The sequence below is a fragment of the Lichenostomus cassidix genome, chromosome Z (assembly GCF_008360975.1).
Source record: "Lichenostomus cassidix isolate B80296 chromosome Z, HeHo_3.0, whole genome shotgun sequence".
NCBI lineage: Eukaryota > Metazoa > Chordata > Aves > Passeriformes > Meliphagidae > Lichenostomus > Lichenostomus cassidix.
This window is the reverse complement of record NC_139511.1, coordinates 854797-876471: the sequence shown is the minus strand read 5'-3', so window position 1 is coordinate 876471 and position 21675 is coordinate 854797. Positions and strand designations below refer to the sequence as shown.

Genomic DNA, 21675 nt, shown 5'->3' with positions numbered 1-21675 from the left:
GAGAGCTGCAGGAGAAGACTGCAGCAGGCTGTGCTGGGCAGGTTTAGGTGAGATGCAGAATATCAGCAAACTGATCTGCCTGCCGGTTTTTGGGCCAGTTTGCTGGAGCCCGAGGACATAGGGCAGAAATTACTAGGGTGTTTGTAGGAGACATTATAAATATCTCCAGAAGTGCAGGTGCTGCATAGAATTAGACATTTGTGCTTTTTGCACAGCTGAAGTAGTACTTTTCTTATCACCAACCAAGAAAGGGAAGCAGTCCCCACAAAAGAGTGTGCCAGAGTGGTTGTATGGGTGCACCTCAGTAAAGCTGCAAGCACACCAGTTTGTGCCAGTGCAGCCAGGCATGGAGGAGACCTCAGGTATCAGGTAGTGTTTTATTACACAATGCTTTTATACAGAGATGTAAAGGGGTGCCTTTCCTCTAGAATGGCAGCCCCCTTTACCATCAGTTGCAGCCATCAGCAGCAACTTCATCTCCTGCCAAACTGAGGCAGGGGGGGTGGCACCTTGATGTCTTGACCTCTTTCCAGTTTCTTCTCACAGTCAACAAGGTAATTGACCCCGTCGATGACAATCTGGACTAGCTCCACCTGCAACAACAAGAAGAAAATTGTAGTAACAGAAGGTTTAAGCTCATCTGTTAATAGAAGGGTGGAAAGTTGGCTTGTGTTGTCACAACAGCAGGCAAAACTCTAAGTAAGGAGGGTCATGGACCACACTCCCTCTGGCACAGGGAGTACAGGTTGTGCAAAGGCACAGTAATTCTCCTCTGTTTGCCATAAGTTTGGACCACCAGCAACAGAAATTTTCAGTTAGTTCCCTGAAGTTATTTTCACCAAACTCTGCTCCCACAGGAACAACCCAGCCAGGCAGAAGTCCCCATATAAACTGTTCAAGCAGGAGCTGAGAGACCTGTTTCAAACATGACACCCAGAAGGGTGCAGGGTGCTCCCCAGGTGTTGCTGAGCAGGGACACCTGGCCCAGAGTGCTCCCCACACTGCACAGGGGTGAGGACACAAACCAGCCATGCTCTGAGTGCTCAGCAGCACCAGGCAGTGCTTGATGAAACACTAAAGTGCCTTGCTGTGTCTCCCCAGCTCCCAAGCCTGCAACACCCCGTGCTTGCGGGAACGTTTATATGAGGACAGAAACAGAAATTAATTGGGAGGGATGCTGGTGCAAGGAGAGGAAGATGGAGGCTTGTTGCCCTAGTTCACATGGCCCAGAATGCTGCTGGAGGCAGGAGGTGGGACTGGGAGGATGGCAGCACTACCAGGGACATTAACACTGCCTGAAAGAGCTCCTCAAAGCAGAGCTGTGTCCATCCCCTGCAGGTGACCATGGCGCTGCTGGGATGATCCCTCAGCCAAGCAGAGCACCCTGTCCATTCTGCCCGGCTCAGCACACACAGCTGGGGAGCAGAGCACTCCTCTGGACTCATCTGGCTCTGCAGCATCCAGCACTCCTGTGTTTCCAGCTCCTGAGTTTCACTGCCAGGGGTGGGATTCACTCCAGGCCCAGAGCAGCACCAAAGTTCATAATTCTGTATGGCAGTGGGGTGGTATCTTTGTAACCTGTTTCAAAATTGCTGAAGAATACGAGGGGCTTTGTCCCCAGCAGACAGGTGACATGTGAGGACCACAGGCCCTGTGGCACTGTGAGCCAACAAGATATAGCACTGATACTTCTGAATCTCCATGACATGGTTCATTAGCAACCTTTAATGACTGGCTTGTTAAAACCTAGTGTGAAGACTGAGTCCCATTGACTTTTTATTGTAACAGTTGCTGGTTTTCAAGGGGTTTGTTTTTACTATAAAGCATTTCAGTGGCTTAGCAGTTTATTTTATTTTATTTTATTTTATTTTATTTTATTTTATTTTATTTTATTTTATTTTACAGACCAGCTGTGTTGGGAATTCAGAGGTCTGAATTTGCAGCCTCCAAAAGAAAACAAATTTCATATTAAGTTTGCATTGACCAGTAACTGAAACAGAGCAGAAATACAAATGTTTTGTTTTGCACATTTGGGAACATAATTCAGTTCTGCAAACACGTTTACCACATAATGGAATTTATTTAATTATGTACTGAAAAAGTTTATCTTATAATAAATTTTTTTTTATCCCCTTGAGTATATCTTTTCTTATTTAGATTTCAGACGCTTCAAGGTAGGGCTTGTATCTTATTTGTTGCCTTAATCCTTTGGATCCTTTGGATGTAGGAGACATCACTGACTCCAGTGGAAGTCTTTGTACAAGCAAAAATTTGTAGGCTTAGCCTGTTTGTCAGTAGGACTTAATTAATCATGCTGTGTAATCTTTTTTTTTATTAATGTTACTTTCATATAAAGCACACATGATGATGTGTCAGGTATTGATAGATGTGTTTGTCACAGGCTCCTTTGCAAATTACACAGCTTAATAGTATTTCACTCTTATTTATTTTGTTCACTGCTACTTATTTCATTCTAGATCAAAAGGTGCACAGTGCCTACATCAAACTTCAATATCTAAAGTTTCCAGACCTCTGTCTGTGGCTGTGGGGACATTCAAAGGCACCCCTGGATCAGAAAGCACAGGATACCTAGCTGGGCTTTGTCCCAGAGGCAGGTGAGCCAGGAAGGGAAGGCACTGTGGGCTGGGTTGAATATTGTTGTCACCCAGGTGCATTATCCCAGGGTTATATTTCTGTTATGAAAACCTACCTAGAACCAGACTGGCCCCAGGTCTTGGGCTGCAACACCAGGACCAAACTGCGTCCACATCCAGACTGCTCCTGGGCATGGCTGTTTCTCCCCCATCCTTATTAGCTCTGCTCTTAGCCACTGCTCTGCCTTATGAAACACTTAAACGTGAAGCTGGATGAGGTGTGGGACCTGAGCTCCCATGAGGGCAGCAGCAGCACCAGGCTGCAGTATCATTTCCAGGCTGCAGTATCATTTCCATGCTCTGGCACAACAAATGTTCCTTCTCACTGAACTGGCTTTGCAGCAAATGTCTGAGATGAGCCCATCTCACTGTAGTCTGTGCCCTACACTGAGGGCTCAGGGCTCACTATTCATCTTTGCCTTGATTTAAATCCAACTCTGATTTAAAGCCAGCTGTCTTGTGTCCTCTGCTGAGAGGCACACAGGACCTGTGAAAATGGCACCAGCTCCTCAGTGACTGTGGAGTGACAGCCTTGTCCTGCTGTGTAACTGTGGAGGAAGGGAGTGGCTCAGTAGTAAAAGGAACACAGCACCCTGCACCAACTCTTGCTTTAGCACCTGATTCCCTGGGTGGGTTAGGACTCCATGCCTGCTTCCTTCCAGCACCTGCATTCCCTCACAGAGATCCTCAGCACATGGTCACATTTGTGGAGCTTGCAAGGGTTGGAGTTTTTCACTGCCGTGACAGGAATATTTATCAAGCACTTCATGCACATTAACAGTTTTTCTTTAAGTGAGCATTTCCACTGGGCCAGATTCACCAGGAATAAAAACTGCCGTGGATCCATTGAGGTCAGCAGAGGGAAACTGATTCATGTCAGTACAGATCTCAGCTAATAGGCAAGGGAAAACACAGGAGGAAAACGAAAAAACAGCAGTTTACCTCTGAGCGACCAAGGCGGTCCAGGTTGGAGATGTCATACACATCAGCCACAGCCGCTGTGTCCACCCCGCCGGTGCCACGCTTCTGCAGGCGCAGGTTCTCCAGGATCTTGGAAAACCTGGGGTCCTGTCGGGAGAAACAGCTTTGAGCTTATTGCCTTTCACTGCATGTATTGTGCAGAGTCATTGCAGTGCTGTGATCCATGGGTTAAGAGCACTGCTAGAAGGACAGGCAGAGGTGGAGACTTTTCTCACTCCTTCAATCACAGCCCATCTTTGTGGCTTCCTGCTAAGCAGATTAATTTTCATAACAAATACAGTAATTTTCAGAATTAAAACATGCTCGTTTAGTCGTGCATTATCCCCGGGACCTCGTTACACACATCCTGTTAAGCACAGTTGCTGTAAGCTGTCATTTCTCATCTGTCCCTTTAGAGGCGAGCAGAGGTGAGTTGTGCCAGTTGAGAAGCCGTGTGTACCTTGCTGAGCCTGGGCAGCTTGACGTGGACTCCTGCGCGCAGCCCCGTGCCCAGGTTGGAGGGACAGGTCAGGACGTACCCGAGACGCTCGTTCCACATGAACTCCCAGCCCCGCTCCTTGATCAGCCTTTCCACCTGTGGTGGCAAGACACAAACAGAACAGAAAGGGCAGTGCATACAAGTGTTTTATTTTAATATACCAGTGGAGCGGCAGGAATTCACATCTGGGTGCAGTCTGGTCTAGGTGTGATACAAATGTTTGCACTCATCAGGTCCTAGCAGGATTCCTCACCCTTTTCTCATGATCAGCATCTGGCAGAATCTTTGTCACTTCATCCCAAAACTCCCTGTCATGGTGTTTTTGTAAAGCCTTAGCCCATGGATCCACCTCATCACTTAAGAGTTGTGGCTTTTGCCATGTGTTTCTAACTCGGTCATTTTGAAGCAAGTTTGCAGCACGGGACCCCAAAGGACTCAAACAGCACAAAGCAGACAGAAGGAGCTGAACGTGAATTTTGTGTAATTTTCTAAATTATGTCATGGCTTCTTGAGGGGGATGCTTGGCCTCTAAATGCCACACTTGCCTCCACATTATAAGGAGACAACACAGCTTGTAGATAAGTCTTCTCATTAATAGGTCTCTGACCAGAATAGACAGGAGAGTGAAATAATTATCTGCAGGAAAATCTCAAGAGTCCACTGCCCTTTGAATAACCTGGTACTCTGTTCACTCATCTACACTTCCCAGACTTGGGTCCGCAGACCCAAAGCATTTCAGTTCAGTTCTCATCTCCCCCTAAGGAGAGCTGGATAAACCAGCTCATGCTCACAAGAGTCCTACAAATGCAGCTCAATACTTCAGTTCTGCAGAAGGATACAGAATAAATGACTCTCCTAAGATCGTTTCTGTATTTTGTGAGGATAACACAACTGACAGAGGGAAGCTGGACTTGATTTCCTGCCCCAGACACCTGCTGTGGTCGCAGCTCCCAAAGCTGCCTGCTTTCCCTGTCCAGGTCCACAGCCTGCCATGAGCTTAGCCCAGCAGCAGAGGCAAAGCTGGGAACACCACCTGGAAGCTGTGTCACCTGGGCCACCACCTGTGCACTGCTCAGTGTCACAGGTGTGCTTGGAAACCCATCCTGGGAATGCTCGGTAACCACCTCAATGCCAACAGACCATAAACCAGGTGACTTTGTTTTTCTGTGCCCCAAAGACCACTGCAAGCCCTAACCCTAACCCAGACCATTCCAGAGCTCCATGATATTGCCTGTGGGACACAGGAAAGTTCTCTTTCTCTGGTAAATCAACTTTTTCAGTGCCAGAGCAGGTCAGAGGGCTGCACTGAGCCCAGACCCAACCTGAGTCATACCTTGACTGTCTTGACAAAACTGTTTTAAACCACACCCTATCTCAGGATGCCGTTCTTATCATTGTAATTAGCTAGACCAAAATAAAATCCAGGAGCCCTGGCTATCAGTTCTTAGTATTTTGATCACAAATCCCCACATCTCCCCAAAAGTGGTAGAGGATCCTAAGCCCTGAGTCCTGTGCACAACCTCTGCAGCCTCCACTCTGCTCCCAGCTTCAGGAATGAGAACCAGGAGGATGAGCCAAATAAACTCTTCATTCAAGGAAATCAAACAATCCAAATAAAATGCTTCATTTCTGAATTGCCACAAGGAATTCCCAAAAGTCTGCAGGCACAAAATGGCCACCAAAAAAAAAAGATATATTTATTTTTCCCTACAACTCAGCTAGCAATCTGCCCATGTTTCCTGCTTTAGCTGTGTTAATGTGGGTGCTGTGTGGACTGATGTGACTTCATTTTGTTGCTCCCGGCGATGTCAACTCAGTGTGAGCCACAGTAAGCAGGGGTGACAACAGTAAACAAACAGGAATAATAAACTCTTTGAGACACTACCTCTTTTAGTCCACGGCAGAACCTTTCAAACACACGTTTCATGTTGCCACCCTTCTCCATGGAGATCACCCTGGTGTGGTCCTCTTCATTAATCCAAATGAGAAACGTCTTCTCATTGTTGTGCCTAGTCAAGAGGGGAGAAAAAAAATAGTATCTTCAAAGAGGCAAGCACTGAGATACAATTGTCAGTATCCTTAGTTGTATCACAGTCTTTCAGTGCAGTGGAGATGTCAAAGGTGTCATCATGAAACTGTTGTCTGGAGTGAGGGATTGGAGCTGATTGCACCAGTGGATCCCAGATGCCTGTGGCATTAGAGGGTCTCTTGGACACAGTGTGAGGAACAGCTTTCTGGTCACATCTTGCTGCTGTGGTGCTGGATGAGGACAACGTGTGGTCCTCTGTCAGGAGCACAGCTGGGGATGCAGCCAAGGGAGAAGCCAAACTCTGTACCCTCTGTCCCCAGGGAAGGGTTCTCTTGCTCTTGGAAAATCCAAACACTTCCATGCTGCTGAGGGCCAAGTAATGTGCACTGCCTTAATTTCATTCTCCCCTACATCACACCCCAGTGCCCGCTGTGTCCCTGGCAGCACTGGGTGTCTGCATCCCTAAAGTGACTTGTCTGGGCCCCCTCAGTGACCCTGCTCTGTCAGAAAGGACAGAACCCCTGCAAACCCACTCCTGCCTCAAACAGACAGTCAGGGCTGGCTTTTTTAATGCTGGGTCACTTGCCCTGGCCTTTTCTCCACTTGGCCTGACTCCTACTACAGCCTTCTTACAGCAGGAGAAAGTGATTGATGGGACCAGACTCATTTGTGCCAACAGTGAAATATCACCAGGATTAAGACACATGAAAGTGAAAGTTCAAGATCACTGAGAGCCTGACTTTCAGCGGCTTTTTGCTGCGTCTCCTTTTTCTTTTTGCACTTGGAGCTGGCCAGTGCAACTCTGAGTAGGTGTAAACATCCTGTGCCCTGACACTGGGGTCAGCAAGGTCCAGCCACCTCCTCAGTCACGTACAAATGCACAGGGAGGGCTTTATAAATAGTCTGAGGTTGGCCTGACTCACCTCCCCCTTTTAGTGAAACAAGTGTCCCCATAGCTTTCAGGAGCCCACATGTAAACTGTGCCATTGGTGACAGTGCTGTGGGTGAAAATGGTCCTGCAGCCCATAACAAGGACAGGATCGAAATCATCCAAAGCAAAATGATTTCCAGAACATGCACACTTTGTGACAGCAACATCTTGCAAGAGAAAGGCAGGTTTTCAAGGTGTGGCTTACAGAAATATTTTCCAATCACACTAATTTCTTTTCAGTCTGCATGATATTTCACATGTAAAAGAAGCCAAAACCCAGGTCTGTTTTATTCAGGAGATCCCTGGATAGTAATTATGCTGTTGATAGTTCTGTTTGTTTGTAGAGACAATGAATGAGGTGTCTCAATCTTTATCATTTTCCTCAAGCTTAGATGGGAACCAAGGAATCTGCGCCTTGTTGAATCTAATAGGAAGGTTGTTGAAATGAAAAAATCCTCACAATTTCTCAGCAGGTCATTGGGTTTCATGGGTGATTTGGTTTCACACTAGGTGATTCCTCAGAGCCCTTTTTGCCTAATTTTTCAGCATTAAAGCACCTGGCAATGCCTACAAGTTCTGTTGGTTTGGGCACTCCTCTCAGAGCTGTTACTCTTTCATCTCCACAGAAAATATGGTATTCAGGCCAAAAGTATGTCAAGTGTGTTGTGACAATAGAAGACCTAGAACAACACAGGAAATTCAACTTCCCTGTCTCCTTTTCATCCAGTTCATTTGGAAGGAAAGGGCTGTTTCAACCCCAGGAATTAAAATATTTTTTTTTCAGTGCAAACTGGGCATGCTGTGAGTGTGGGGACAGAGTGGCTGCAGGGTTAGGTCAAGCAAGGAGGTTTGTAAGACGATCTCTAAAGCAGCACACAGCACTCTGGGGGTCACACAACATACCAGATTCCTCTGGCGTCCGGCCAGTCACGAGCCATCCCAGCACATGTTAGCAAAGGGGACACTGGCTTGTCAAAGAGAAAGTGATCCTGGGCACCAAAACAGGGCCAAAGGGAGACAGAGAGACACAGAGGGGGAGAGAGAGCAAAACAAAATTCCAGTTTATCCAGGAAGCACTGTAACGCTGTCCAGAACATTGTTTGTGAAGGCAGTGGAAGTACAAGCAAATCACACAGTACAGCCTGTGAACCTGGTTCCTTTGCCTGGAAACTAACAGCACTTTACCCTGGTGATTTTCTTAAGTCTTGCAGATTCTCACTGAGATGGGTAATGCAACCATGTTTTGCCAAAAACATTTTTAAATGTAGGGAGGGATGGGAGGTGGGGCCTAAAGCCACGCAGACACACCAAAGGGTGCTCTGGAGAACTTGGCTCTAGACATCTCTGCATTCAAACATTTTGCAGTGTAAGAGAAGGCAAAGAGTTCTTAAAGATTGGGAAAAAAACCGAACAATAAAAAATGCTAGTTCTGAAAAGATGCTTCTTCAGCATGGAGATTTAGATATTTATTCTGAGCCTGAACTCAAGGTAGAAATTAAATCAGTGCTAATCTTGACCTTTTGTTTCACTGGCTTGTTCTGCTCCTTAACAGAGATGCTATTTGTGACTTAATAAATGTAGCACTTGCTATGCCACCATAGTTCACACTTTTTTAAGGTTTTGTGGGTTTTTTCTCCCAAAGAAAATAATTACTTTTTCATTAATTTTCTTGTGTGTGCCAAAAAACTATCAGTTCTTAATTCCTTGAAGACTGCCATATCAAATATTGGGGTTTTTTGCTGGGGGTGTTTTTATTTTTGTTCTTTCTTTCTTTTTCTAAACCATGGGCTTAACTAAAAATAGTGAGGCAATCTATCCAGAGAATATTTGATATGGTAGACACACTGATGTGCTTTACTTTGTTTTTCCCTTAAGAGTATAATATATAATTATTATTATATTCTTCATTTCACTTAGATTTTCATCTTTGAATACTGCGTATTTGATACTTTGAATATGGTGCAGCCAGAACTCCAACCATGCAGGAAGAAAAGGTATAGAGTTCTCTTTGCTCATTACAGGGACACAAAATTTCCTTCCTCAGCTTGCTCCACTTGACACTTTGATTGAAAGAAAAATTCCCCTATTTGCAAGGAAAGAGCTATTAGTTTTCCTCGTGAGCATATGGCCCAAGTCTGCAAAACAGCAAATGCCTTCTGTGCTGAGTGCAATTCAAGTAGCACTGATTTATCTTACTGAAATAAAGTGTGATCTGTCTGAGATCAAGGGGTGCTTTTTAAAGGCTGGCAGAAAGTCTGATACCGCAGAGGTGAAAGGTCCTGAAGAACTGGAGAGGGGAAGCAGTGGTGTGAGGTAGAGAATGAATCTCAGGTTAGAACATCAAGGTCTGATTTCTATAAATTTGCATTATCAATCATAAAACCAAACCAAACAAGGTAAAATGCTGCATCAGTGAAGCCTGTTCCACTTCCCACAGGATTTAGCCTTAAACCACAAAGGAAATACATTTTCCATACTCCTATTTCAACTTCTCCTTTCTGAGGAGCCATCTCCTGCTGGAAAAAGGCAAGGAAATAAAACCTGCAATAGGTCATCAACATCTTGTCAATAAACACATTACCAAGGACATTCAATTTAAAAAGTTACTGACCTTACATAAATTCTTAACTCCTGGTTAATCCAGACTGTGACACCTAGTTCCAAGGTTATAAATAGTTACGTTACTTCATCAGCTCCCCTTTGGTTGATGTTATGGAATAATGTGCCATGAATATAGCTAAGAGGGTACAGCCATTCCTTTGGATACTTAAAATTCAAGCTTTGTTTGACATGTCACATGCTGTGACAAAATCCATGATGAAAATCCTTGTGTTTCCATCTGTGTGACAATGAAAACTCTCGTTATGGGCCTCATCCTTCAATTCCTTAAACACAACGACAGGACTGGGAAAAGGTCACCTTGGTGCAATTGACTATGGCCACTTTTGGGAAATTAGAATTGGTGTAGTTTTCACTAATGAAATTACAACCAAATTTTGGGAAATTACAGTTAGTGTCATTTTGATGTAAAGAACTCACAGGCAAAGCCCCCCAACCCCACAGTATAGAATACAAATACCTTGTAATGCCTATCTCAGTGTAACACTTTTAGTTAGAATGGTTATTAATATAGAAAGTATCAATCTTTGCTCAAAAAAATGACCAAGGAAAGGTCCTGAGTTTACCTCCTTACTTGTCCCAAGAGGTGGCAGCAGCCGTGTATGTTTGATTTAACACAGGTCTGCTCTCTGGAATATATACCACACTTCAGACCTGCACGGTGATGTCCTTAACAGAAATCCAGAGCCTGGGTGGTTTGCTATCCCGTTACAGACATGGACAGGCCGTTAATTACGGGTTAATTGTGAGGTTATCCTGCGGTGCCCCAGAGGAAGGAGAGGCGGTGAAGGCGCTGCTGACGCCAGAGCAGGACTTACATCGATCAGCTGCTGCTGCTCGCGCTCGGTCATGCTGGTCAGGCTGTAGTACTTGCCGGACAGGTCCCCCCGCAGGCCGGACAGCGCGGTGACCACCACGTTCTCCACCTCCCTGCGCTCGGCGCGGGTGCAGGCGGGCGGCAGGCTGAGCCCGCGGATGCTGCGCCCGGTGCGCACACGGGACGAGAGCACGTAGCGCTCGTCAAACTGCCCGTGGGTGATCTGCGGGGACAGTGGTCAGTGAGCACCCTGCACGGCCTTTGTCACCTCAAAACCCTAATCCCATCGGCACAAAGAGGGGAACACCTGGCCAACACCTGGCGTCCTCTCTGCCAGGTCACAAATACTCAGGACACCGGGAACCCTTTGAGAGATTCAGGCATCAGGAGCTGCTCTTAGGAGCAACAGCTCTCTCTGGCTGAATGAACATGTGGGAGTAACCAGCTAGTCCTTTGTGGTCCCCCAATATGAAGGAGTCCACATGGCTTTTGGAAAATATGGATATGGGCAGAGGCAGAGGGCCAGGTAAGGAAGATCCTTTGGAAAAGGGAAGCCCAAAATGAGCTAAACCACACTGTAGCTGCACTATGAAGGAAATACTGAGCAGCACATCAGGTTTGATCATGTGTACTGGATTCATGGAGTACCGGATTCAACAGCTACTTTCATTCCATCCCTTAGACCCATGTTTATCTGAGGAATTCCATCCACACCTGACAATAAGCTGGCTTCATCAGAGGCCAACTGGAATGTCTCTGTGCAAATACACTGCAGCATGGAGAATAAAGAGGAGGCATCAGATGTGTGCATGCCAGCAGGACTGCAGTGTCATTGGCATCATGGGGACATGGAGGGACAGTCCTGTGACTGGAGTGTTGGATTGGAAGGACACAGGCTCCCTGGAAAGGCAGGCAGGAGAGACAAGGAGGGACTGTCACCCTTTACATCAGTGATCACTAACTGCACTGCAGAAGAGCACAGCTCAGCCTCTCCAGGGATCTGCTTGGCCAAGCACCATGGGATAAATCCCTGCAGGGAAGAGGGGCCAAAGGAAGCTGGGTAAAATTCATGGATCAACCCCTCCAAGCTCAGGAGTGATGCATCCCAACAAAGAGGACATCAGGAAAAAAATCAGGAGGCCTGTGTGGATGAAAAAGGAGCTTCTGAACAAGCTCAGACATGAAAAGGAAATCTACAGAGGGTGGAAGCAAGAGCAGGTATCCCGGCAGGAGTACAGAGCAGCTGTGTCTGCCCCTGGATCCCTGGAAGTGTCCAGCACTGGGGTGGATGGAATGAGCAGCTCAGAGCCTTTCTGGTCTCACTGTTTTATGTCAGTCCTACCTTGGATGCATCCAGGTCCGTGTGATGCCTCATTGTCCGTGGATCGTAGCCATTGTGCCTTGCTTTAATGACAGGGTCAAAGATCTCAGCAAACACCTACGGAGTGAAAAGAATCTAGAGAGAGTCTGCAGCCTCACAAGCACCTCCTCACAGCAGCTCCAGACACAGGAGTTCCTGGCTGCAGTTACCTCAGACAGGCACTGGGCAACCAAGCTGTATTTTGGGGTGTATTGCCAACCAAAACACCCCCCCCAGAGCCCCCCAGCCACTTGCCTCTTGGTTTTAGGTCATACAAGAATACCCCGAGTCTTCCCTGCTGTGGGAAGAGTCCTGGGTAGAGCCACTTGGCTCAGGTGTGCCCACACTGAGCCCCAGCACAGCTCTGCAGGTGGGAGCACATCTGGCACATCTGGCAAGGCACTCCCAGCCCCAGGAGCTGAGGGTCTGGAGGGGCAGATGTCCCAGCCCACCCCTCCTGTGGGGGGCTGCACAGGAACAGGCAGGTGCATGAAGGAAGTGGTCAATAACAATAAGGATTTACTTCTGTTTTCCTCTTCTCATTGCAGAGCTAAATGAACTGTCCATCCTAACGCTGTTTGTCTTCAGTTTTCCTCATGAGCCAGAGGCTGTGGCTTAGTGATGTCTGGCACCACCCAGAAGACCCTTCTGCTTTGCTTCTGCCTCTGCATCTGCTTCACAATGTGATTTCCACATTAGGTTCATTTTGTGTGTCTCGGAGTTGGATGGTTTTTCCATGGATTAGGTTTAGTGGTAGGAAGGAGGGCTGGAGGCAGGTAGCAGCTGCTGCCAAGCTGGTACATTTTATTATCTTCAGGGGGCACCTGTAGTAATACCACATGTTCCTGCTTTTCCTGATATGGAAAAGAGGGGAGAACACCAGCCTGCCCCCAGTGTACCCTCTGGGACACAATTTGTCTTGGGAACACACACCCTATTGGGAATTTGTCTTCACCTAATGGGAACAACACCACGAACACAGAGCTGGACACAACAGTCCTGTGGGATCCTCTTACCTCGTAGGACTCTTCGTCCCCAGCCACCATGCCCACCGTCTTGATGAAGGGGTGGCCAGGGTTGTCCACCCCGGTCTGGATGCACTGGTCCAGGGTGTAGCCGTTGGGGGTCATCTTGTCCCTGAGGCGGGAGTAGATGCCCGGCGTGAGGCACTCGGCCATGCAGTTGTTGTGCTTGCGCAGGTCGGGGTAGTCAGCGCTGCAGGGAGAGAAACACGAGGTGTGAATGGACAGTGACCCTGGCTGCTGTGTGAGGCTAGAAGTGTAAAAGGGTCTCCAAACAATCCCAGGTATCTTCAAAAACACAGTGACCAATGTTTCACAGTGTTGGTGCTGCAGGCAGCCTGGCTGAGCTATGTGGAATGGGGTAAAATACTCATGTTTTCCTGCAGAAGATTATCTGTTTATTTATTTGTTGTGAATTGTGCATGGGAGGGAGGGAGGAAGAGGGAGGGAGGAAGAAAGGAGGGAGGGAGGGAGGGAGGGAGGGAGGGAGGCAGAGGAGGGAGGGAGGAAGGAAAGAAGGAAGGAAGGAAGGAAAAAAGGAAGGAAGGAAGGAAGAAGAAGGAAGGAAAGGAAGGAAGGAAGGAAGGAAGGAAGGAAGGAAGGAAGGAAGGAAGGAAGGAAGGAAGGAAGGAAGGAAGGAAGGAAGGAAGGAAGGAAGGAAGGAAGGAAGGAAGGAAGGAAGGAAGGAAGGAAGGAAGGAAGGAAGGAATGGTTCTGGTGCTGAACGTGCCCAGCATTGCACTGTGCTTTGTGCTGCTTGGGGCCATCAGGGAAATGGGGTCCAGTGGGATCTAAAAGGACACTCAGCCCTACTGAGACATCTCAGCAAGGCATGGAACAGCTCCAGATCTTTGTTCAGCTAGACAGAGATTTCAGTTCCAAGTGAGATTTCAGTTCCAAGAAGTGCTCTGTAACTTGCAGCACAAGTGCTCTCACAGCCTCATGGACATCAGAGGGACTGTCTGACTGGACAGCTGGGCAGTGCTGCTTCTAAAATAGCAGGGTTTGGTTTAATGGCATTACTGTTAGCAGAAAGCTGCAGGGTGCATGAAGCCAGGGAAAATAAAACTGTTAGGCTTTAGCAAGGGATCTTTGCAGCTCTGTCAGTCCTCATCCACCTTGTCCTGGCAGTGATTTGCTTTATGCACAACTCTGGCATATCTCTAAGAATATATTTTAGCTAAGATAGTATGTGTTACTTAAATAATGAAATAAAAATAATCTGTCAGATCCTGATCCACATTACTTTTCACAACTCTGGCCAGCAAAGTCAATCTACAGGGAAAAAGACCTGTAATGAAATTCTGACCATCAGCCAGTCAGTTTGTGACAGAATTAGGAGTATTTCCAGTACAGCAGTTATGGAGGAGATTATTACTTTTAGCATGGTGAAAATATTTTCACATTTCCCCTTGGCAGAGCACATACAGTCATCAAGTCCATTAGAGGCACCTGCAAAGCTGCTGGCTGCTGATGAGCTCAATATAATGATATACTGAGGCATGTATTGGGCTTGTTGTTGTTCAGCAGTGCTGGTTTTGGTTGGTTTGGGGTTTTTTTGGGCGTTGCTAGTATCTCCCATCCCTTTCATGGCAGCACTGGTGCTCCCCAGAGCTGGAGCTGCTGGCCAAGGCGCTGTGTTTGGTGCCACACGGGGCTGTGACAGGGTCACCTCCCTGCCCACCCTGCCCTGCCTGTCCTTACCTGGGCGGGAAGAGCTTCCTCTTCTCCTGCACGGCGGCGCTGACGTTGTGCTGGCCCATCAGGTAGCCCGTGGCCAGCACCCCCGTGCCCGCGGCGGCCAGCAGCGCAGGGGCTGCGCGCCCGGCCAGGAGACGGCAGAAGGTGCCAGCCATTCCTCTCTGCAAGGGAGCACAGCAGGGTCAGCACAGCACCACCCAGCAGCACGGAAAATCCACCTGCTAAGAGGCTTCCACTCGCCTGGTGTGCTCACAGAAATTGGGAATTTACATGCATGGTTTGCTTGTGTAAATTCAGTTCTGCTGGGACTGCCTGGGGTCTAAGCCTGGGCAAGGAAATGGCACCTTCTGTGGAAGGCAATGCATGTGTTTTCCTACAAAAAACAGGTTTTGATTAGAATTGCTGGTGACTGTGAGGCCCTCAGGAAGATATGACTCCTGTCCAAATAAAGGACAATTCTATGCATCTAAATTCTGATTTGTGTAAATGACAGAAGTTTTTCCTTCAAACCGGACTTTGGTAAATCACCTTTGGAAAATGTGCATGGAGGATGTACAAAACACGTGACATTTCCTCCAGGATCTGCTGTTTCAGCTGTGTTACCAAAAGTTTTTTCAAATGTGATTGTTTATGCAATCCCTTCACTATTCTTTTGGAGGTTATACTAAACTCATCAAAGCATTTGATTTTGTTTTTATGGAGGAAAGAGTTCTAATTCACAATAGTTTTCTTGTAGATCTGGGTTAGGTAGACCCAAACCCTTTAGTTCTTTGTCTTTCTCACTCTTGTCCAAAGATAGATGAAATGTTGGATCTTTATTTTCTCAATTGGTAAAAAGCTTTTCTATGCTTGCATGTTTTTATGTTTCAATCCAGTATCTTCTTTCTATGTCAGTCACATCTGAGGAGCACAGATGTTTTCTGACTTTGGAGTCATTTGTTTCATGTCCTCCACTGTGCTTCAGCAATATTTTACCAGAATATTTTCATTCTATCTCCTCCATGTCTTTGAAACACAACATGACATCATTTCCAGAGAAAGATGCTGACTGTTTGACAGAAATTTCTGGTTTTTTTCACTGAAAGATTCTCCTTAAACCTCGTAATTCATTTAGTTGAGCTGCAGGACAGGCTCTTGTGACTGCAACAGGATTTGTCCCTCCCAAAATGCAGTAAAAGTGGGTTTAACTGTAAATAAAAATCAAGTAAGAGGTTTCTGATGGAGATTTTTCGGATGATTTCTTTTCTGTGTGTTTAGCAGATGGTTCTTGTGCCTTTTCACAGTATAGCACCCTCATCCTACACTCTGGAAATATTTCCTTATGACTAATCTGCACAGAACTATTGTTGTTACACCTAGACGTCTGTGAAACTCCATGTGTATTTTCACAACAGCTTTGAGACAATATATATAATATATTTATAGTGCTTATTCACCATCACAGGGAATTGGCTGGCAGTCAGAAACCTGTCCTGGAAACTCTCAGCCACATCACAATCCCACTGCAGATGATGATATTATGACTTAAACAAACCCCAGGCACTCATCAGCATCCCCACCAGCCTGGATTTTTTGGGAGTTCTGAACGCTGTGTTGTTTTAAGGGACAAATATGGTCTGTAGATCTGATCAAATAGGAAAGGTTTCCCTGACCCTCAGGCAGGCTCTGCTTTACCTGACAGACACTTCTCTGGCAGCTCTGAGAAGCTTCCCACACTGGAGATGCCACAGACTGCGCAGGTTGTCTACCTAAAAAAATATAAACCACAGTAAAACAGGGGGTTTTACCTATTTTTTTTTAAAAATGGTGCTTAGCTACACACCTCTCCTTGCACTGGAAGGTACAACCTTCTGACTGGAGTATGGAATTCTGATTATTTGTGACCCTCAAATGCAAGGAGTCCAGGGGAACATGCAAATTAGAATTTCATATGAGAAGAAAAACATCATCTGGAGCGATGTGGTAAAGTGAGCGCAATCCTTCTGATCCAAGTTCTGTGACTCTTAATTCAATGACAGCTTTGGCCACACGGGTGGGCTCTAGTCCTGCATATAAAAATGTCCTGCAGCACATGCTGTGCAACCAAAACAGCACAGACAGGTCAAAAACCTAGTGCACGAGTTCAGCAAACAGAGTTTTTACATAATGAGGGCACAGAATTAATCAGAAACTTTATTTGAAAGGAAACTATATCATTTGAGGAGGTTTTTTTACCCCTTCAAAAGATAGCATGATTTTTAAATACTGCTTTGCTTCAAAACAAACATTTTTAAATATTCATTTGGAAAGAGTCTGAATGCAATGGCCACAAACTAAGAAAAGATCCTCATCAAAGCTTTTTGTCTAGTCTGACCTCAAATCATTAGCAGACTCAGCTGCTTTTTTCCCCACAGAAATTGTCAACCTGCCATTGCAGTGGGTTTGCACCATCATTCCCTGTGAATAAAGGAGTATATTTTTCCTAGGAGCACTTTACAGAATTACTCTGCTGTGATTCAGGTTTCACCACAGACTGTCTTTAAGCCTCCACTGCAAAGATTTCTCTTTCATCAGGGTAATTGAACCACTGCACAGCCTAAGAATTGAAAGTGCAGGTTTTTCTTTTGTAGGAGTTTCCTGAGTGTCTCTCCTTGTGCTCACAACAGAAAATCCATTTTCTCGTGGGTGAATGTGGTGCTGCCATAGTGCATTCTCAGTTCCATACGCCCCCACCTAATAACCCACTCTTTTTTCATGTCTCTACATCAGCTTCTCATCAAAGTTTCCAATGTACAAATCATGTTCTGTCTCTGCCCTGAGCTCTCTCCCTTTTGTGGGATCTCAGCACCCTCACAACCCCAGAGCAGTGCTTGGAGCCAGCAGGGAAACACCAGAGCATCTCTGTGCTGGGCAGCCCTGGAGAGCAGAGCAGCCCTGTGGCCACAGCTGTGGTCACTGCAGGCCAGTGGTGGCCCCTGGGAGACCAGGGGACTCCTCACTCAGCAGGGAATTATTGCCAGCACAGACACAGATTCTGCTCTGGATCACATTCTGGGTTGGGTTGTCTGCCAATCTATCAGTCTCTTTTTTTTTTCTTTTTTTTTTTTTTTTAATTACTACTTTCTTTTCCCTTTTAAAATGAAATGCTTCCTCATCACCAAAAGTGTTTTCTCCTCTGCTGTGGGATTCTGAAGGCACTGAAAAGATATACTTAAAGGGCTCCTGGTTGTGATTTATCAATTTCTACTTAAATTTTTATCTGTGGTAAGAGGTTCCTTAACAGCACCAGTGTTCCACAAGTTTCCAGTTCTTTCAGTCCATCACAAGCTACATGAGAATTTGGGCTTATTTTAGACAGGATTAGCTGCATCTGAACTTGCACTGATTTTTAGTTTTTCATTTGTCCAAGAGAGGTCTGATTTCTGTGTGATTAGACACAACACCTTTTTTGGGGTATAAGCCTTCATGATTCTAATTTTTTAGATTTTAACAAGGTTTTTAGGATTCCTGGCACGAAACCTCATTCATGTATCACTCAGATAATGCTCTGTAGCAGTAAAACTGTTTTTTCACAATGTAATTGAATAATTGCTGGTTAGGATGTCACAGATGGCCCTGGGCCAGGGAGTGGAGCACAGCTCAGTGTCTCAGAAAGCCCTGTGCAGTTTTACTCCCAAGGTCACCTGTGCTTGTGCCACCACTGAGAGAAGTCACAAACAGCCCTGAGCAGGGCGTTAATCCAGGGGAAAATGGTAAAAAGTGGGGGTTTTATCCAGGGGAAAACCAGTCAGAAATAGGTGTTCTATCCAGGGAGAACCTAGTGGTTCCTGGGGGTCTCCAGGGGGGCCCAAGGGAAGGGTCTGGGGGAGTTGCAGGTGCTCCCTGGGAGTTTCTCCTTCAGGTTCCTCCCGTTTTTCCAGGACTGAGCTCCCTTTGACCTCCCCAGAGATGCAGAAGGCACAAATGCTGCTGCACAGAGGAGGAGCACAGGGCAGTTGTCCCACAAACACCCTCCCTGCACCACATTCCCTCCCCTAAGGAGCAGTTTGGGTTCACTGCAATCCTCCTGCAGGGTGATGCTTGCAGGGCTCAGGAGTGAATGCAGCACCAACCCAGAGCCACAGCCAGTCCAGCAGGTGTCCTCCAGGGTCTGCAAAACAAGGGATCCTCATTCCACACTCCCTGTTCTCACTCCCTTGGCCATAAAGGGTGAGCCACTGCAGAATCAAACCTTTTCCCAGGGCAGAATTCCCATGTGCCATGGCCAGGGAATCAGCACAAGGTGCCCAAAAGGTCACAGCCTTGGAGGTCACAGCCCCTCTGGCTCTGCTCTGCCCCAGGCTGTGCTCAGCTACCTGCAGCACCACTGCCAGGAGGGTATCCTGGGTTTTAAACTGTATTTTCTTATCTGCACCACCTGCCATGCACAGGAAATGGAGATAAAACCAGCAGCAAGGTTTAAAAAAAGTCACTACAGCAAACGTGGTGCAGAGCAGCCCAAAGGATTGCAGTGATCACTTCAGGTGGAAGAGCTCCTTGTAACCACAGATTGACCCCCAGGAACCTGACAACTCCACAACTACTTCTAATATTTAAAAATAATTTTAAAAACAAAATGAAAAATGTTTTTTCTATTAATTCTTCACTTCCTTGAACTTCTCTCAAAGAGGAAGTTTCCAGCTGCATCTTTCCCTGGGTGCATTTGAACACAGGTATTGGTTATCCAATATTTCACACTTGCCAGGGAAGGAAGGAAGGCACAAGGGTTACAGTGACATTTCCAGAAATAGAACGAGATTAAATGTTTGAGCCATGTCATGGGTGGTATTAATTGCCACACCATGTGATCCTGAGTGACATTTTGGAGGAATGGCAGAGTCCCAGCTCAGGTTCCCACGGCTCAGCCCCACAGGGAATGTGTGCAGCTCTGACCCCCAAAGATCTGTGGCCAAAGGCTCCCTGCTCAGAGCTGCTCCTGCCCGCGGGGAGGGACAGGCAGCCTGGCCTTTTGTGTGAGAAGGAATTCCTCTAAGCCATCCTCAGCTCGAGCTAAAGCCCTCAGAGGGCAGTGGAAAGTTTTGCCTGCCCACCCATGGAAGGTTCTGGAGCCTCAGAAACATCTGCAGTAGCTGTCACGAGTCACTGCAGCCTGAGGGGCCATTTTTAGACACTCAGAAATCAGTTTACATTGCTCTTGCTTTGCTGCTTCACCCTACAGCTCAGAGAACAGCACACACACTAAAACATCCCTTCTCATCAAGCAGTATTGGTGATTTTTTTCAGTTTCTCATCGCCCACCCTCAGCATCACTCAAAAGCTTTTGACTCATCTGGGTTTTGAGGCACAGACTCCAAAGTGCAGGAACAGCACCAATGATGCAGACATCATCCTGACCATGCCTTAATCACAGCGTGGAACATCTCTACCGAAAATATCAACCACATTTCAGTTTCTTCCTCCTTGCAATTCCAGAGGACAGTGAATGGTTATAAAAATTTATTAATTTGGAAAAAAAAATTCCCAAACTGTGGACCTGTGACCAGATCCATATGAGTAGAGAAGACACAGTAACTCTTCACAGATCAGACAACAACCCCTTGGTACCACCATGATTTTTGATTTCTGTCAGCTGAAGGTCTGGCTGGTCAGACCCGACCAGGTGAGACCCAGAAGCCCAAAATCTCCTGCCAAAGCCCAGCCAAGGTGCAGGCACTGCTCACCCTTCTGAGCCAATCTGGTGCTATTTTGCAGTATAAACCTCTCATCTTCGCAGAGCAGAGAGCTACAATCAAAATCACAAAAAACTCATGTAATTGGAGATATTTTATCTGAAATTCTAACACATCTGAAAAGAGTCTTATTTTTCTCTTACTAAAATTGTTAGTCAAGGGCCAGCATTAAAGGCTGGACTTTATGACCCTAGAGGTCTTTCCCAAACCTTAATAATCCTGTGATTCCATGCTTTGAAGCAGCTGCACAGGGGGGTCTGGCACATACTTTCCAAGTACTTACACAAGTGAATAACTTGTAACCAAATTAACATATATAATAACCCCATCCTGTGGTGCTTTGAATCTGATTTTACTAACCCTTACATTTGAAATGCTATGGCTTGGGGCTAGAAAAGCAATCCATGTGCAGTTACACTGACCTTGGAGCTGGAGGTAGGAGCGTCCTGCTGCCTGCAGCGAGCCCAGAGTGAAAGGGGAGCAGGAGGCTGGGCACTGACAGCAGCCCAGGAAACCTGAGATGGGCAAAAGGAGGTGAGGGAAACGAAAATGATTGCTGCAGGGGCAGTCCTGCCCCGCTGGGTTACGTGAGTGGCATTTGCCAGAGCAGGGGTGCCCTTGAGGACGTCAGCAGGATGTGGCAGCAGCAGGGTGACAGCAACTCCATCTCTCCAGCTCCTCTGGAGTGCAAAGCCTCATGTCAGCAATGGCTGGGCAGATGGACACAGGCAGGGAAAGGCTGCTCCTCCCACAGGGACACAGCTAGGGACAGCAGAGACAGAAAGGTCAACTCCAGAGAGACACCCAGAGCAGGGCAATTCCATAATTCCACCCCCACACATCCCAGGTGCAGATGGGTCAGGGCAGGAATGGGACCCAGGACGAGCTGAGATCACAGTGAGGGATTTTGGCCTTTTTGGTCCCCTTTACTTTTTAATTCAGGACATTAATTCTTGACTGTTTGTAAGGCACAGGGGCCCAGAAACAGGAAATGTAAGGGGAGGCCTCGGAAGCTTCACATTCAGAATTACTGTTATTGCATTACTATATTGCATTTGGAATTGCTGTATCACTGTAGCTACACAGCAGTAAATTACAGTAAGCAATAACACACAATGGTTGGGAAGCATGAAAGAATTATCAATTTCATTCACCTGGCTCTGCTCCCACCAGAGCTGAGCATGGGTCAAGGCTGACAGAGTAGCACAGAGGCCACCACTGGGCAGCTCTTAAAAGAATAACTCATAAGAATCCTTTTCCCGTCGTACATTTAGTATTATTTCAATTTTACACAGCAATTCACTCAACCCACATTTCAGATTTTTGGAACTTTACAAAACACAGACATGTCTTGCTTCTTTGGGCCAATGAGAGC

General features: G+C 46.6%; 1 protein-coding gene across 1 annotated transcript; it reads right to left on the bottom strand.

Moving 5' to 3' along the window:
* Positions 1-363: 363 nt before the first annotated feature.
* Positions 364-20876, bottom strand: CKMT2 (creatine kinase, mitochondrial 2). Its single transcript, XM_085043376.1, has 11 exons — positions 20723-20876; positions 16267-16340; positions 14596-14753; positions 12886-13084; positions 11852-11947; positions 10511-10732; positions 7977-8062; positions 5999-6122; positions 4075-4209; positions 3597-3722; positions 364-593 (listed from the first exon to the last, which is right to left on the bottom strand). The coding sequence occupies exons 3-11, from the start codon at positions 14745-14747 to the stop codon at positions 474-476; spliced, it is 1260 nt and encodes a 419-aa protein (XP_084899502.1). The 5' UTR covers positions 14748-14753; positions 16267-16340; positions 20723-20876; the 3' UTR covers positions 364-473.
* Positions 20877-21675: the final 799 nt, after the last annotated feature.

Coding starts and splice junctions, on each gene's coding strand:
- CKMT2 (XM_085043376.1), bottom strand. CDS start 14,747: ATGGCTGGCACCTTCTGCCGTCTCCTGGCCGGGCGCGCAGCCCCTGCG. Junction 4,210..5,998: donor TCTGCCGTGGACTAAAAGAG/GTAGTGTCTCAA, acceptor TTGCCACCACAG/GTGGAAAGGCTGATCAAGGA. Junction 3,723..4,074: donor AGCTGCCCAGGCTCAGCAAG/GTACACACGGCT, acceptor TTCTCCCGACAG/GACCCCAGGTTTTCCAAGAT.